The sequence below is a fragment of the Mytilus galloprovincialis genome, chromosome 5 (assembly GCF_965363235.1).
Source record: "Mytilus galloprovincialis chromosome 5, xbMytGall1.hap1.1, whole genome shotgun sequence".
In the NCBI taxonomy this organism is placed as follows: Eukaryota; Metazoa; Mollusca; class Bivalvia; order Mytilida; family Mytilidae; genus Mytilus; species Mytilus galloprovincialis.
In genome coordinates this window covers 7,477,839-7,497,364 of record NC_134842.1, presented here as the reverse complement: position 1 = coordinate 7,497,364, position 19,526 = coordinate 7,477,839, and the positions used below count along the sequence as shown (strand labels likewise).

The 19,526-nt window shown below is 32.9% G+C and overlaps 1 protein-coding gene across 1 annotated transcript; it reads right to left on the bottom strand.

The window, feature by feature from the left end:
• Nucleotides 1–226: 226 nt before the first annotated feature.
• LOC143075058 (uncharacterized) lies at nucleotides 227–17,602 on the bottom strand. The gene is made up of 9 exons (XM_076250319.1): nucleotides 17,127–17,602; nucleotides 7,575–12,044; nucleotides 6,729–6,920; nucleotides 5,386–5,580; nucleotides 4,033–4,191; nucleotides 2,441–2,820; nucleotides 1,903–1,993; nucleotides 1,604–1,683; nucleotides 227–387 (listed from the first exon to the last, which is right to left on the bottom strand). Exons 1-9 carry the CDS (start codon nucleotides 17,215–17,217, stop codon nucleotides 331–333), a joined length of 5,715 nt encoding a protein of 1,904 aa, XP_076106434.1. The 5' UTR covers nucleotides 17,218–17,602; the 3' UTR covers nucleotides 227–330.
• Nucleotides 17,603–19,526: the final 1,924 nt, after the last annotated feature.

The following is a 19,526-nucleotide window of genomic DNA, read 5'->3' as shown; positions in this document are numbered from 1 at the left end:
TCTTTATACATTTTGTCAAGCTCTTAATAGCCCCATGTTCAGAAACCAGGACTATCAAAGAGTCCTCAATGACATTTCTTAAAAAAAATATTAAATATCTAATTTAAAAGGTCAGCTACTTATTATATTCAATCGAAATAGCTTTATTGTGGTGCAAATCTTTGGTGCGAATCATCAGTCAACTGTTTTCTCGATTTCCCTTACCTCAATAATTGTAAATATAACACGCATATCAATGAATATACTAAAATATGAATAATAATAAACAACGAACATGTATATGACAATGTTGAATGAACAATAGTTTCACGCAGTCAGGATTTTCATATTTTATTCAAACACAAGACCTCTTACATCTTCTGGTATGCAGCCGTTGTATATTATCACCTGAAAAAAATATGCAAAAATTATATGAAGACCATATCTCAAATACATATATAGTTATTAATTACACCTTATGCAAGAATCCTGGGTTTTGATAGGCAGTGTATTTTTCACCAGTTTACTATTATCAAATGAATATCGTTCATTTTTTAACGCCGACGGGGTATATGCAAAAAGGATATGCCTTTTTTACCCTCTTTGCCATGATATTTGCCAAAAATACTATATCCGACTTGACGCTTGTTACGTCACGATCATCAATGCGTTTTTGAACGTTAATATTCGGTGTAATTAAACAGATATAGCATGTTCTTGAGGGGTATTTGCGAAAAATACCAGTTTTGAGAATAAATTTCTCTCGCCTTACGGCTCGGGAACATTCTCTCGAATGGTATTTTTTTGCAAATACCCCTCCTTAAGATGATATATCTGTTCAATATTAAACAAATGCATCAATACCAAACATGCTTACTGTAAGGGTTATTAACAAAGACCACTATTATAATGAACATGAAAACAGAACAAATTCAACAGTTTGCGAGCCATCCAAAAGGCGGGTACGCACGAATTGCATATATATGTAAGACTCAGATCGACGTCCGGTCTCTAATCGACGTCCGTTCCTGAAATCGACGTCCAAATCTGACGTCACAATAAAATAACATTCCAAATCGACGGCCAATGTTATGCTTCTCTAATCGACGGCCAATTTTAGGCTTCTGTAATCGACGTCCAATTTTTAGCTTCTCTATATATTTTTCACTCCAGGTTTAAACAGAGTTTAAAATATGATACTCACAAAACAATTGGCTGTACTTCTTTATTTTGTGTATTGTTAAAGACTGGCCAGTGCCCTCTTTATGTCGTTTGGTTTCTTTTCATTCACTTACACATACACGCATGTCAATTATTGATATGTATGGGAATGACATACTACAATGTAGATTAATTTGACTAACTTTTATCAAGATAAATATTAGCATACATGTTACCTATTTCGGGTTGAAAAAATCTTTATGGAATAGAGTATCAAAATATTGGACGTCAATTTGTGAATAATTTGGACGTCGATTTGAGGTACGGACGTCGATTAGAGACCGGACGTCGATCTGAGTCTAACAAATATACAGAATTTTCATGTTGGGCGGACACAAAAGTTGGGTACTTGTAGATCCACAAACGAATTAGAGTTAAATAATTGATAAATAGTTTGGCTTACATCATCCATGTATCCAATAAATCCATCGTCTTGATCACAGCCACCAATAGATATAGCAGCATGTTTTGTAGGTATTACACCTGAAAAGGGACAGAGACGACTAGTTAATGGTTAACAAACATGTTTAGAGGTTATCACGATAAAAACATACACAAGCAAATCTTTTATAATTAAGAAATATTTTGTAATTTTTTTTAAATACTTAACAGTTGCAGTTAAGTACATATATCTTTTTGTTTTTGGATAAAATAATGACGATGTTTGGAAATGCTTCAAAATAAAAAAAAAAGTCGATTTACCTTCCACATAAATCGTTTTTGAGACTTTGCCAAGAGCAGCTGAGAAACTGGCACCATCATATCGAAGAATAACTTCGTTCCACTGGTGTGGCTGCAATAAAAACAATCAATATTAAAATAATGTTGTATTTTGTTTAGACATGCAATCTAAGTAGTGTGTTAAAAACACACTACTTAGATTGCATGGTTAAAGAGATGTTCAAAACTTTGTCTAACGCTATCTATGACACTGATGAGAAGCTGCTCTCTTCCATCCAATCGTATCTGTTTTAAATAATTTCTTCTTCCATTCGACTTATTATATTACAAAGAAAGGTGAAAGATACCAAAGTGTCACTCTAACTCCCAAAATATACACACAACGCGATGGCAAAAAAAGAGACAAAGACTAACATCAGCATATATAATATATAAAAAAAATATACATATGTAAAACAAAACTCCTTGATTTCCAAAGTACTACACTACGAATGTATGCAAATCGATTTTTTTAAAACTTCTAAAATTGTGAATTATGAACTAAATCTATTAACTGTACCTTGTAAAATATTCTTATATATGATTCAGGACTTTCAGATGTCTTCACAGTAAACACTATCTCTAAAACTTCAGTTTCAAGTCTAATGTCAAATGCAGCCTTCTTCTTCCCAATACAATTTGATAACAATGTTTCAGAACGATGCGATCTTCCATGTGCATAAAACTTAAAACGCAAGGCAAATTCAGGACCAAGTTCTACATTCGAAAAACGCCACAGTTTTAGGCTTCCACGTCCATTAAACATTGCTTGCTTTTTAATCGTCTGAAGGACATTAGATACACCAATAGATTGACTTTGTCCGGATTTGTCCTCGAAAGCATTTTTTGAGGATCCGCTAAAATCTAGACTAATGGCAGGCTTACATTGAAAAGGTTGATCTACAATGGATAATGATGTTAATTTGTTTCTTTATGATAAATGCATGCAAATAACATAATATAAAGATAATATAATACTATTAATGAACATAAAAACATCAAAATGCTATTGGTTCAAATCATAAGCATGAAAATAACAATAAAATTTCAAATATTCAGAATGCAATGAATATTAGATAGAAAGGATTTGCACATAATTTTAAATAATTCTTGGAATTGTATGTATTATGTTATAATTACATGCGATTATATTCTGTATAATTAAATAATTTAATTTTGGATGTAACGCGACTTCTGATTGGCTGACGTTATTTTGTTATGAGCCCATAGACATAATTTAGTCATGTGACCGTGAAGTCATCAGCGTTTTTTCATGGTTTTCTACGGTTTAAGGTGGTACCTAACACTACAGGGAGATAACTCTGTAAAATCAACTGAACGTTTTAATTACGTTGTGTTGTTAAGGGAATATTAAGCTTCTCAATGATCAAAATATGCGTTTGTCAAACTGCTATATAACCAGTGTAATTTTTCTGATAAAACGGTTGGTTCAAATTTTTATTATTTAATTTTTTTTATATTTTTGTCAAAGGGTCAAAGTAAGTACTTTGTCAAAATTTCAAGAAAATTAAACGAACCAAATTAATTTTAGTTGAAGTGTTGGGTACCACCTTAAAATGGAATTTAGAATTAAATTATAAGAAATGACTGTAATATTTTTTCTGTTTATTCGAAAAAACATAAAAAATGTGGTGCACACTGTGAAATAACCCGCTACGCGAGTTATTCAGTGTGCACCAAATTTTTTATGTTATTTCTTCATAGACAGAAAAAATAAAACAGTCATTCCTTAAATGTTAAGGACATATCAATATAAATATGTCTTGGTAATCGGTTATTTCGATTCAGGGTTGAAGTTCACTACCCTTAAAAATGAATTCAACATGACCATGTTATCAATTTCATGCGTCCCAATCGCTTTTCTAGGTTAACCTTCATCAGTAAAGCTCAAACCCGAATATGTGAAGATCTGTGAAAGCCATGGATGTATTACAAAAAAGACATAGTAAAATACACAAATTCATTAAAAGTCAGCTTTGCCTGAGGTAGATGAAACCATAGTTTCTTAAAAATTTGCAAATGTATAAACAAACAATTTAAGAAAATCAGTTATGAATCAAATCAGAATAGGAATTATTTATATATAATAACCGAAAAGTGTTTGCTTCTTTTCTACTGGTCTGTTACCAACATTGCTCCTAATACAAGCGCACATAGATTCTTCGAACCGAGTACCGGGAGCACAGGAACGAACCATCCCACCATCTGTATACTCAAATGGGGAGTCAGAAACTTTTCTGAGAGGGCACACTGAAATTGAAAACAATAGCTTATTTTATAAAAAACTATTCTAAAAAATCTCATTAATTTGGTCCATTGTATCCGCTTTTCTTTCAGTTAATCGTTCTCCAGACCAAATATGGAAAATTTTGCCTATAAAACAATGCGTTATAAACTATTGCTATTCGGGGGAACACGCTTTTAGCAGACAGATAACATACAATTTTCATATAATGAATAGGACTGTAAACACAAAATAAAGCATGTTATCCTCATTCAGAACTTGATGTAAGTGCCTACTTAATTATCCTCGACTAAGTATATTTCTCGGATTTTCATTGGCTAACGCACGTCGTTAAAAAGAACAATATCCCCGGTTGTCGCTAGCCCATAAACAGATAGACCCGTAATAAATATTTCAAAATTTAAAATCTTTAATGAAAATGTTTTTAATAATGAAAAATGTTGCTTTGGCCTTACACTGTGTACTATAATTTTCCAAAACACTCGGCAGATTCGGACTAAGACTGGAGATATTAAATTAATTAGCTAATATCAGCGTGACAAAAAAATGCAACAAATTTTAAAGCAAACTATTGAAATGCAACCTTTCTATTGTATAAGAGAATATACGCTGTGTATCGGATCTCGTATCTTTTGAAAAGATTCGTTTTTATCGTAGATGTTTGGTTCTGTAATTTGATGAAACATTGACTGAGACGAATTCTGTCATGCGTTTTCTATTCATTTTCTATATTCATGCGTCTAGTTGAAGATTTTATTTCAGAGTTTCTAAAAACTTATTCTTAAGTATACCTTTATCTTATATACTTTTTTAGTATTGCGTTTATGAATATTGGATCTCAGTGCACTTCAACTTCGTACTTATTTTTTTTTTTAACTTTTTTGGATTCGAGCGTCACTGACGAGTCTGTTATAGACGAAACTCGCGTCTGGCGTATATATAAAAATTTAGTCCTTGTATCTATGATGAGTTTATTTATCACTTTGTCGCTAGTAGGTTATTTAGCTAATAGTTGTAATGCTTTCAAAATCCAAAAACGTGTGTTGATAGCTGTGAATCGTGTTTTACATATTATTTATATATGGACAAATAATAATGTAAACTGTAATAACGTTAACAGTCATTAAATTTTCTCACATTCAATGTAAATATCCGATAAACATAACATTTCCCAAATTCAAAAATATTATGAAACATACCATTAAGAACTTCGGGGATTTTTGTAATGCAATTTGTTTTACAGTCTTTATTTGGAACACACGTGTTTCTTCCACCGCCATATGCATATCCATTCGGACAACATCTTGCATCAGAACGACGTCTTCGACATGTCCAGTATGCACGACATTTACCGATATATGGGTGAGATCTGACACCTTTCGTCCTACAGGGATCTATAAATCAAAAGTGTATTTAAATTCAGTGTAACTGAATAAGTAAATGAGACAATCTGAAAAAATCGGCAAAATATGAAATAAGTAAACACCTTTCGTCCTACAGGGATCTATAAATCAAAAGTGTATTTAAATTCAGTGTAACTGAATAAGTAAATGAGACAATCTGAAAAAATCGGCAAAATATGAAATAAGTAAACACCTTTCGTCCTACAGGGATCTATAAATCAAAAGTGTATTTAAATTCAGTGTAACTGAATAAGTAAATGAGACAATCTGAAAAAATCGGCAAAATATGAAATAAGTAAACACCTTTCGTCCTACAGGGATCTATAAATCAAAAGTGTATTTAAATTCAGTGTAACTGAATAAGTAAATGAGACAATCTGAAAAAATCGGCAAAATATGAAATAAGTAAACACCTTTCGTCCTACAGGGATCTATAAATCAAAAGTGTATTTAAATTCAGTGTAACTGAATAAGTAAATGAGACAATCTGAAAAAATCGGCAAAATATGAAATAAGTAAAACCTGTTGATATATGAACATACTAAATACAGTTAACATAAATAAATTGCTGTCTTGGATAAACGACCATAAGAACAATTTAGCAACAACAAAAAACAAAAATAACGAGTATCATTAATATAAGTCTTCAACAAGAATGTTGTTTGTTTATCAAGATCTAAAAAGGAGGGTGCATAAATTAAGCAAAAACCACCAAGACCATATTTTCCAGAATCAAAAAACAATCCTGATACGGTTCTAGATATAGGACATGCACAGGTTTGATAATTTATTTTTTTTTCAGATCTGAACCCTCTTTTTTTCCAATCGCCACCAAAAGATTAAAACAACGTATTTACAAGAACAGACAAGAAAAGCAATTGCCTCTCTTAAATAACGGGTTTTCTTTCACTATCCAATTCAAATTTTCAATCGAGCGTCACTGATGAGTCTTTTGTTGACGAAATGTGCGTCCGGTGTACACACTTATAAACCTGATTTCTATGTTGAGTTTATTCAGTGCTAAAGTCTAAGAAGATTTTATCCTTCATTTACGTATACAATTTGAGGGTTGCTAATTCAAATCAGTCTCCGTAGAATTGTATAATTATTGAAAATCATATTTAAAAAAAAAAATGTACCTATTTGACACTGTGCTCTGGATGGTTGTGTGCATGCTAGGTTACTTTGACTCCAGAACAGACCAAATGAACACTCTTTTTCTGTGGCTCTTAGTTTGTGTCCTTGTTTATAACATACTATAAATCGGTTACAGTTGGTAGGTTCTCTCAAGTAACAGAAATCACTTACGTACGTACAGTTGTCACACGTTTCTGAGGAAGAAAAATACATTGTACAATAAAAATATTTTTTTATTTGTATTTTCAATCAGGCACACAGGACAAAACTCACATTGCTAGATCACATTACTGTCACATTGAATGTCAGTATCTAAATTTAAACGATTATAAAACATGACAAAATGTATTTTTCTGGAGGAACGCTCAAGCAAAATTTGAAAGCCATTGGATTTGTAAGAACACAAACAGTTGAAGAGCTTTGTGAACAAATATAATAGCCAAATATATTCAGTTACATCTTGGCTGAATGATTTAAAACTTTGGTTTTCTTAACAATTTATAAATTTACAAAAGACGATTTGATGATGGTTTGTTGCAAATCATAATACTGAGATCTACCGAGCTGATGATACCTTTGTTTATTATGTGCATTTCATATTTCCAAATAATCACTAAGAAGATCTAAAAGCCAGTGACATCTTTAATGATAGTGATTAGCACATAAATACATTCGTTGCTGTTGATATTCCATAAACAAAAAAGTATTTTATTTTGTATTCAATAGTGTTGCTTTTCCCAAAAATTCCAAATTAATATATGTAGCTTATCTAATGGTTTTAGTTAATATCGTCACAGTGAATACCATACTGTTATGTTAGTTACGTAACTATAATAAACATAACTTACCAGAAGCATTTGAGAGTTCTCTTGTGTAAGAGGGGTTTATTTCTGGTGAAGAATTTCCAATTACCGATACTGTTGATTTCGTGTTAGACTCCGTAGATGCTGAGGTTTTTGTCACATTGTTGGAGGTTATTTTCTTCGATTTGAATTGTTTTGGAGAAATATGCTTGTTTTCCGGAAGTGGTTTGCTCATCGTTTCCGGTGGAGCCACTGTTGTCAGTTTTCGTGGCGGTGGTGGAGGTGGTGTATACGAGACCTTGAACACAGTTGAATCTGCTGTTCGTAAAATGATCGGCGGTGGGGCGTCATTCTTATTCTGATTCTGCAGAACATTTGCATGTACCTTACTATTTGATTTTTTGAATTGTTGAACTTTCCCATGTAAAATAATATCCTTTATCTGATGTTTAGTTCGAGGTGTAGTTTGATGTGAATTATAACTATTTTTATTAATGTCAATGTTGTTCTGTAAATGCTTTGAATGTTTAACATCTGAATATCTATTAAGTTCATTTAGTCTGTTAAGTTTGCTTATGCGCAGATCATTCAGCGAATATCTCTTCTTTATTGGAATATTAGAATACACTTTTTCTTCTATATATTTTTTTCCTCCTGCCATCCTGTCGTGTATGTTATAAGATTGTTCTTGTTTTGGAACTGCAGTTTTAAATGCAATGTCCATTGGTAGATTACTCTCATTCCAACGTTTACGACGTAAAAAGTGATTCTGAATAAAAGGAACTCCTGGTGTATAACCTGCATGTGGTATGCCGACACCGGCACTTTGTTGACTATTAATTTGTTTTGAAAGAGGTGGTACCGAACGTTGACTTTTCACATTACTATTGCGATCAGTATTCTGGTGGGTTTGAGTTCTCACCACACCTGGTGTAAAAAAAGTTAAAGAATCAACCGACTTAGGTCGTGTTCTAACCTGTTCAATCGTATTTATCATTTTTCTGACCGCACTATTACTCGATTGTCTCTGGTCAATAGAATTAAGAGTTGTCTGCGGTTTTATTTTTGTTGACGGCTGATTTGTGTTAATTTTCCACATTGACTGGTAATATGGCGAGTTTCGATTAAATAATGCAGAATATTTGGCTTGACTTGCAATATCCGTTTCATCCTGTTGTGATTTCAACAAGCCCGTTTCTTTAAGCAAGGTCATAGGTTTGTCCTTCAAAATGTGTTTAGTTTCCTGTTTGAAACCTGGTGGTGGCGGCGGTAATTCAGAGGATAACTCGGGGCTCTGTAGTGGTTGGTCGGAATTTTGTTGGAAACCTTTCCTTCTGTTCTCTTCCAATACATTCAATGATGGTGGTAAATTTTTTCTTTCTTTCTCTACTAATTCTGTTCTTCGTCTCGGTGGTGGGGGAGGTATATCTGTCTCCACATTTATTTCTTCTTTGTTTTTCTGATCCTGACGTTGTTGAGTGTTGTCTGGGAAAGTTTGATTTTCATTCAAATTAGAAATGTCGGCAGGTCTCTGTTGTTGTCTATCAGTTGCAGACGATTCTTGAAGTTCAGAATGCATTTGACCTGGCCGTGGTGGCTGCTGTGTACTCGTAGTTACCTCGAATGAGGGAGTTGTATTAAGGGGCAAGGTTCCTGTCATTGTATGGTCGATACCTTTTGGCTCTTTACCTATATTGAGTACTGGATCCGGAGTTAATGTTGTAATTTCAATGTCCTCTGTCTTCATCATAACTTCAGTTATACTGGTTGACATAGATAGTACTGGATCCGGTGTTAATGTTGTACTCTCAACTTCAGTTTTACTGGTACCCACAGATAGTTCTGGTTCCGGTGTTAATGTTGTAATCTCAACTAAAGTTGTACTGGTACCCACTGATTGTTCAACATCAGATGGTAATTGCTCAAAAACTGATTGAGTTTGATTTCCATCGTTTATGGTAGTGTTTTGTGAATGTTGGCTTTCTGATTGTGGAACTGCACTAAAATCCTCAGCTGTTTTCAAAATTTCCAACAGCTCGTTGTCTTCTACTGTTGATAAAGAAGGTTCCAGTTGCTGATCAGTTGCATCTCCCAGTATAAGTGATTCATCTAGCTGGCCCTCAGAATGTAACTGATCAAACATGGAAGTCGTTCCGTTTGTATCAGTGATAGTTTGAATTTCAGTTGGAATTTTATTCTCCATTGTAGTTTTTACTTTCTCATTGTCTTTTAAAAACTGTGTTAGGTTTGAATCTGACAATTGCTGAAGTCCAGAAACAGATTCTTCTATATGTTTCTCAATTTTCAGTTCAACAGCGTTGGAAGCATTTTGGATCCGTATAGATATTTGATCTAGCGTTTCTGATTCCATTGGTAATGAGCCGTTTTTGATTATATTCTGATCCAAAACTGAAGTACCAATGATTTTCTTCTTGTCGAGTGCACCTTCAATATCTGCTGATATCTGGTCTTCTGGGATAATATTTTCTAAGACTTGTGGAATTAGTTTCTGATCTACCGAAAGATTAAGTTGACCTTCAATGGACATTTGTTCCGATAACAAAGATATATTCAATGCTTTAATTTCAGCGGTTTTTTCACTTCCGGTTATATTTTGTTCTAGCGTTTCCATTAAGGTTCGATTTTCTGATATATACCATTCGTCAGGCTGCAATGTATCTAAAGATATCTGATTTATGTAATCCATACTACTGTTTAGTTGCTGTTCATTTTGGAATTGATCTGTTCGTGGTAATGCTATTTCTTCGTTCATTGTATTATTTATGTTATTTATTGTTTCTGATATTTGATTTATTTCTGAAATTGGTACTGTTCTTTCATCAATGCTATCTGATGTAAACTCTGCCGTGTCATTTGCTACAAACTCTGTAGGGCTAAATGCAATAAACTCTGAAGTGTTTCTTGATTTAACCTCTGTCGTGTCATTTGATACAAACTCTGCTGTTTCGTTTGCGTCAAACTCTGCAGTGCTTCTTGCGTCAAACTCTGCAGTTATATTTGTTGTAAAGTCTGATTCTACATCTTGATTAATAGACGGCATATGATCTAGTAATGATGTTGTTGGCATATTTTCATTTTGAAGGTTAATCTGATCTGTCATATTTTGTTTTTCATCTAGTAATGACCCCAAAACTGTCGTCTCATTCGTTTGCATATAGTCAGCTTCACTAATATTTGTTAGCTGTTGACTCTCAGATTTCAACTGATCTGGTGTAAAAGACCTTTGTTGATCCTCACCAGTGTTGTCAGATTCTAATGCTATTTTCGGTTTTATGTGTAATGTTTCAGGGTTCAGTGGTGCCGTTTGTTTTTCAATGGTATCTGAAGACATTTGGTCAGACTTTGATTCGATTATTTGTTTATCAATTTCTGATATGTGTTGGTCCGGTGCGAATGGCTGTTCGGAAGCGGCAGCATTTAATTGTTGACCTCTTGGTTGTAGAACTTCCGGTGGTGATGTGGTTAGCACATTTTGTACACTCTGAACCGGTTGGGATCGTTCTCTATCTTGTTTAAATTTCATCGTTGGTGGTCTACTAAAATGAGGGGGTGGAGGAGGGGGTTCTTCGTCCAACTGATTTAAAGGTTGTTTGATATCAAGTGACGTCAATTTTTGGTCCATTGAAACTGTTTCTAAAATAGGTTGAGATTCAAGGTCGGATGCAGTTTCAGTAATTTTGAATGGTTGAAAATTTCCAGGTAACTCCACTTCTGGCTGTGGCGGGAATTCAAAATCAGCTGGTTGCTGACTTTTAACTTGTGTAAAATCTTCAGTTGTAATTGGAGCTGTCAAATCTGAACCTAAAGATTGACTATCAGGAATAGACAGCATTTCCTTCTTTCCAAAAGCAAAACTCCCCGGAGGTGGAGGAGGCAGTTCTGGGTCAAAAATAGGCTGTATTATTGGTTTTATGGTAGTAGACCTCTGTTTGGGTCTTGCTGTAGCTTCAACGATATCAGGTTTACTATCTATCCATGATTGTGGAATTCTTCCTGCCCGTGGTTGAAAATGTTTGTTTAGAGTGAATTCCGGTGTTTCTTTAATAATCTTCATATCCTGATTCTGATTTGATAACATTTCGTCGGACGGATAAGGTGGAGGTTGTTGCACTGGTACAGGTGGTTCATTCGGACAGTCTTTACATAAAGTCGATGTTTCTTGTGTTAGTTCACTTCGTGACGGTATATCTTCATTTGTTAGTGTACCTCGTGATGTTATATCTTCAGCTGTTAGCTGTTTTGTTTTTACGACAACATCATCTGTGATGGTTTCATTGTCATTTATACTTGAATTTGAAATTTCACTACCAATCACAGACAAGTTTCTACTCAATGTTAAATTGGATTCTAGTTCGTTGATAGAATTTGATTCATTTAAAAATGTGTTGTTATTGACTGATAACGATGAACTATTTACATCAGAAAATGTGTCTAATGATGATTCTTCTAATGAAAATGGATTTGCTTTTTCTGAGGTAGATGAATTTACTGTGTCTGAAATAATATAAAGTTTATAGATAAAATGAGATACAATAATTCACAAAAATACTGAACTCCGAGGAGAAAATTCAAAAAGTAAATGGCAAGATCAAAAGTTCAAACACATAATACAATTGTATAACAACTGTCATATTTCTGACTTTCTTATGTAGACAATAGTCGATTAAACCTGGTTTTATAGTTAGCAACATAGCACTAGCTTATGAATTTTCGGCATTCTATGGCAATAAGCCGATTTATCTTTTTAGGGCAATATTATTTTGTATCAACAATATGTAATATGCCTCTTTCGTCGCGATAACGGACTAAAGGACATCATCTTAATTCGCATTGGGCGCGATAGATATGGAATATCACATGTATAGTAAGAACATCTTAATTACAGTACCAATTGCTTATTCGGCTTTTTTGTAAAAGGTCATATTATTAATTAGTATTCCTCGGCATTGTTTTGCTGCTAATATATGACAGACTACCGCCTTTATATGAAAAATTACACAATGCAAGAACGTTTAGGAATGCAACATTATTCTACTAGTAAATTGTTAACATGTAAAACAAACCTGAAATACATTTTCATCTTATTTAATATGTTGCGTCGCAATAGTGTTGGTTTCTATTAATGTATTTCATATTAAGATCTCATTCTTAATCCTTATCCTAATTTGAATTTTATATTATTTTTGTTTTTTTTTTCTTCTGAATGACAAATTCAAATTTAGAATATGTATGTCTGTTGATACTGTAGCAATTTGATAAATCTATTGTAAGTTTGAAGTTTGATCGAAGATCATTTGACAAACTTTAATTCTTGAAAGACATCTTTAATAACCTTGATTTTTTTCTATTTATATGCACATTTGTTCTGTAGAAATATAAGTTGCATGTATATGTAGTCACAAAAAAAAACGTTAACAGGTGTGAGCTATATTATAGTATGATGGATAGTAGTCGAAACATCGTTCAACATGATTGAAAACTATCCAATAAAGAAAAAAGAAAACTATCCAATAAAAAAAAAATATTTTTATTCTCATAGGATTTTGTCTAATGCTTAGTCCGTTTCTGTGTGTGTCACATTTTAATGTTGTGTCGTTGTCCTCCTCTTATATTTGATGCGTTTCTCTCGGTTTTAGTTTGTTAACCCGATTTTGTTTTTTGTCCATGGATTTATGAGTTTTGAACAGCGGTATACTACTGTTGCCTTTATTGGAATTGAGCATCTTCTGGTCACACAACGGCCTTCTACAATTACCAAATGTCATACCGCATAGCAAGCTATAATTAGTTATCAAAGGTACCAGGATTACAATTTAGTACGCAAGACGCGTGTTTCGTCTACATAAGACTCATTAGTGACGCTCAATAACATGTATAAAAATATTTATAAAGCCAAAAGTTGAAGAATATTAAGGATCCCATATTGACAGATGTTAAAGACTTACTCAATAACCGGCCTTTTTTGTCTACAAAACAATAAGCGAAAATCAAATACGACATACAGCAACACAATATAAAACTGAAATATATGCACCTGACTTGGGGCATGACAATACAGAATGTGGCTGGGTTAAGCGCATATTCGCGGCAGCCCAACACTCCCCTAACTTAGGGCACAGGTACAACAAACTTCAAAAATCAGTCTTTCGCTCCGACCAACACAACTTTATCAGTTGTTTTAGATGACTTTCTGTGAGAACCACTATATAACAGAAGGTTAAAACAGATCCAACATTCTTGAATTACCATTGATACAACAAAAACTACACATCTGGAGACAGTAGAACCAAGGGTAGCCACACATTTAGAAAAACCAGATTAAGAACGGACAAGAGAATAGAACACAAAGCTAGAATATGAAGTGGAGGCCGAAGCATTATAAAAAGTTAAAGGCTACAAAGAATACGAAGTCCTGAACCCAGCCACATCTCAACTAGACAGCATGACTAATGTCCAATCTAGACAGCAGAACTAACGTCCATAGTTTTAAATACTTTCTACATTAGTGATTTAACTGTAAATATCATTAAATTTTGGTATCCTGTCTGTTTGAGATGCGCTCGAATCAAGTACTCTCAATACAGAGTCCGACTCGTAACTACGAAGAAAACGAAGATGCAGGAAAAAATCAGAAACAATCCATTTAAAAAGTTTCCTGTCATGATAGTTGGATTTCTAGATGATAAATGGAGGTTCAACATTCCTTTGGTAATTAGTGTCAAGTTATCCTGAAGACATGTCAGAGAAGACACATCTAGTGTTCAGGTGTGTTACATTAACTAATTAGTAATCAGCAAAGTAAATAAATATGTGCTAATTACTTGATGTATGTGGTACATGTTTTCTAAAGCAATGTTTTGAAATTCCGTGGCACGACCCGAAAAATAATGATTAGTAAAGGCAACAGTAGTATATCGCTGTTCGAAATTCATAAATCGATAAATAATTAGAAAAGACTATTATTTTTGTTTTACATTCTGTAGTTACTTTATCCGAAAAGGAAACATTGTCATAAAGACTTTAATTAAATGGGGGTATTACTATCTTTTCAACAATTCCAACCGAATTACAAAAAAAATAGAAAAGAAATATAAGAAGATATCAAAGGGGCAATTATAAATCAATATCTAAAGAAGAAAGACAACACAACCAATAATAAAGATATTCCAGCAACAAATTCATTAAACATTGCACTCAAACAAATAAATTTTATCATAAAGAACAGTATCAAAACGCATGGATCATCTAAAGTACTAAAGTTTCTATTATACAGACGTGCTGCTCATGAACATTTGAACTATGATGAATCACGACTGGGGAAAGTTGGGCGTATTTCCAGCTGCATAATTGGTATGTGACGTAGTTGTACCTTAACCTTCAACTGAGTCGCTTATTAGAGCTATAAATCTTTGAAAAGATGATCTACCAGGATGAACCCTCTGGACAGATGCAGCTCTCTATTAAGGAATTCTTTATTAAAGAGGCATTTTGAGTGTGTATGCCTCTCTCAAAAAATTTACATTTTTTATGTCAGTTTTGAGGGACTTTCCCTTTTAGCTTTGAGTTCGATATAAGCTAATAAACAGAATTATATCATGTGACCTTTTTTCCTGATTTTCTACTTTAAAATGGAAAAAAATCATCTGAAAAGTAAGATTGAAGGCTATTTGAAATTTCCTGATGTTTTATCAAAAGGGGGCACATATTTGCCGTTTTTACACATATATTGAAAACCAAATAACTGCAGCTTTAAACAATATTCGTCCAATCAATTTCATTATAGGTGAATAGCAGACATTTCAAAGGTGTAAAGAACTGAAATTTAGTGCAATCAGTCAAAGAATTCCTAAGAAATATTTCTTTGATATCATTTTTTCATTCAGGAAATTGGCCGAAAATCGTTGTCTGCTTTTCGGTTCTTTGCGGTAAGTGCCGAAATTTGGTCTTCCCGGCGAATATGAGCGCCCCACTCTTTGGCATTCAGTACCCCTCCTATTAAATCATCTGGATCCGTCACTGCATTTTAAATTTTTTTTTTTTTTTTTTCGATTAGACTGTTTTCGCGGAATATTTCATTTCTGAGGTTTTTCACAGTTGCAGTGTTTTACAAGGACATTATTTGATTGACAGACATATATTTGGCTAGCTATATCTTACATGAAAATGATAATGTTAAGCAAAATTAGTTTAAAAATTAGTTTTTCGTGATGTTTCTTGAATTCATTAGTCAGGCGTATTATTAATTGCATTCATATTCGTGTTATTAAACCTGAAATTACAAATTAATGTGGTCATTTAAATTGGACTACTTTATTAAACATATCTGTTTAACAATTCAGTAAAAACAACATAACATAATGTTTCAAAGAAAAAAATGCTACCCGAATCATACCGTGATTTTGTCCTACAAATGATTCGTTATCGGCAGATCGTTGGTTGTCAATTTGATGTCCGCTATAAAGCGTCAGGTGTGGTAGATTGATTTCAGTATATATCTTCGAGAATTTATTTCTTATCTCTCAGTGCCTACATATTTTCTGTTTCGTTGATGATTTTTCCTAATCACATTTTTGTTTTGACTTTTTGTATCATTTTGGACTTAAAAACTTGTACTCATAAATAAATCAGGCTCTGTCCTTTTTGCATATATTTAGACTTCTAGGTCACCACATTTTCCCTGGGTTTGAAAGTTTCTTGTTGCTTAATCTGTTGTTTTAAGTGAAGTGTTCTTTGTTTGTCTTTCCGTATTTGTCCATGTGGCCATGGTTTTATCTTCAATTATTTCCTGTTGAATGACCAATGGTACTTCAAAAAATGTCCTTTAGTGAACGACCATTTAACTTCAAAGGGGTGGGGCTATGTTAAACATAAAAAAAAATATTGTTGTAAAACTTGCCTGGATTGGACATCAACGAAAAAGTCGTGAAAGTGGAAATAAATTGATAATGCAAGATATCCTACTATAATTTAGATGATTTGTTTTAACCTGTCGTCATGAATATATTATATGCCTCAAGGAATAAGCTGGTGAACACAAAACTATGCAGTTTAATGTACTTGAAGTCTAGAAAAATGTCAAGGGCCTTCGAACTTAATGTACATTGTCTCAGTAAAAGAGTTCCTAGAATTCTGCTTAAAGGCAAGTTAGGCTCACCTTCTGTATCAAATTTTAAGATTGATCGGACGAAGGAGAGGGAGCCGGTGACAACCAGACAAAAACTTTCAATAAAGATCGATGTCGAACACACCTCCCCCGTACGGTGTCCGAACAACTCGTTACCTCAGTGTTGATGATGAACGCCTTAGACCACTTGGCAATTCAGTCCGTACCCAACCCAAGCAATATAAAGCACGTATATTGGTGTTCTAATTTTGTTACAGTAGCATAGTAAACAATTGGCACTCACACCACATCTTCCTATATCTAATAAATAGGGAACGACCATTTGACTTCAAAGAGCTGGGGCTATGTTAAACATAAACAAAATGACATCATGTTTCCACATATTACCTCGTCGAAATTTGCACTTTCTTTTATAATGACCCATGTATGTTAATATCTTACATATAACTCACCTGTTGTTACTGATTCGGTAATAGAAACAAATAACATGTTGAGAAGAAATAAAGTTACACAATTATAATATGTACACATGTTCCACTTCATTTTCACTCCTATAGTTAACAAGACAACATGAAATAATATATAAAATGTTTCAAACAGTTATCCATGTCAAATCGTTCAATTTACATAATTCACAAATAAGCACTTCTTCAAAAATTGTTAAAATTTCAATGGTTTTGTTTAAGTGTAACTATCTTGTCATGTACAAGTTAAAAAAATTATAAATTATGGGACATTTAGTTCACCCGCGCCCATTTAAGATATTTATCATTTGTTTAATTTTTTGAATAATTAATTAACAACTGTTGTGCAAAATACATGAAATTTTAATGTCCCTTGGTTCGTGTGACTAGAGTTTTGTTATAAATGAGATTATTATTAAAAGTAGCTATTAATGACGAACTTTTTCTATTACTAATAACACTTTTTAATTTAAATATATTCGAAGTAATTTTTATGCAGATTCGTTTGTTAATTTATTAAGAACGATATTTTTTGTTATTACTGTTTAGTTTTTGTTTATTTCTTTTCTTCAAGGCTGCTATGTATCAGCTACCTTAATCGTCTTCCGTTCATGTCAAACTACCATATTAAAGTCAGATGTAAAATTAAAGTAATTGTACATGTATGACAACTGGTTTACTATTAATTTTAACTTCAATATATCTCAAATGATATATAAAGGTATTATGTCTGTTTTGTTCACTCATCGTTGTAAATGTAACGGAATTTGATGCGACTGTCATACATGTGAGAGGTTTAGCGCCATAAAACCATGTTTAATCCACCATTTTCTACATTTGAAAATGCCTGTACCAAGTCAGGAATATGACAGTTGTTAACCATTCGTTTGATGTGTTTTATTATTTGATTTGCCATTTGGTTAGGGACTTTCATTATTGGATTTTCCTCGGAGTTCAGTATTTTTGTGATTTTACTTTTTTCTAACATTTCAAAGATATTTTAATATAAAGATTAGTATATGACATATTTTATAAACTTTATAAGATATCTTTTAAAATTTATTAGATATTTTGAAGTTGGAATGAATATTAAAACGACTTGCTATAAATTTGCGTACAGTGAGCAATATTACAGATTGAACATGCAATATGTCTCTATTTATCATAAAACATTATAAAATATCTAGATACATTTCGATTGTCATTTGACGAAGACCAGACAACCAAAACAAAAGACGAAAAGAGAAACAATTGCCAAACAAAATTAAACTGTATAAAAGAGATACGGTCCCAGAGGTATATATTAACTAGACGGCAAACCAAAAACAAAATAAAACAAAATCAGAAACTATTACAACCTATAGAGGGCAATGTACGGTCATGATTCATGTTATTTCTCTTTACTTACAATAAAAACTATAAAAACGGAGAACGGATCACGAACATTCAATCAATCACAAAAGTAGGTTAATAAATAACACAGCGATCATGTTTTCGCTGCAGAAACCCCAAATCCAGATCAAATACCAAAAAAAAGTAAATGTTGCCATTAGGGACCTGATGATTTCTGAACGTTCAAATGGGAATTCAAAGTGCAATTAGATGAATGAACACATTGATTTCCACAAAACAAAAACAACTTCAATCCAAACTAATATATTGTACAGTATGATGAGGATATATATATATATTATAAAGATAACATAATAGATATGTGTAATATATCATGAAAAGGAAAACCAAGAATAGCACAGGATCGGAAACTTAATTTGTTTAGAGATTCTCAAATATGCAAATAATGAAATCTTATTCTGTAATGAGGTTAAAAAAATTCTTTTGTACTTATATTTATGTTATAAATCCATGTTAAGAGAGTATATTGTTTTCTGTATGTTGTTGATAATGTTTCAAAACATACTACTTTCTGTTATTTTACACATGTAGATTAGCATAATTATGTGACATGTTGATTTATCCACAACTTTTCAACTTTCGACAAAAACACAGAGACGTGACAAATGACAATACTGTGTGATTGATGCTACATTATGTACACACTAAGATCACAGGCAAAACACAGTTAAACATTGATAACAATATAAAACTGTTTGACAAAAACAAAAATTACCATTCAAACTTGAATAAAAGGTTCATAACATTAAATATCATCAATGGACGATGTGTGTATTGTTCAGTGTCTGGATCTAGATAGGACGGATGGAGCGAAGTTATAACGAACTTATATCCATCTTTAGATAAGTCATGGTGGAAACAGCTACGCACATTTAACGCATGCTCGTATGTTTTTGCGCGAACTGTTACAAAGTGTTTATGAATTAATTGGTTACGCTGTTCCGTTCTCTTGTACTGGCGTTCATAGTCCTGAAA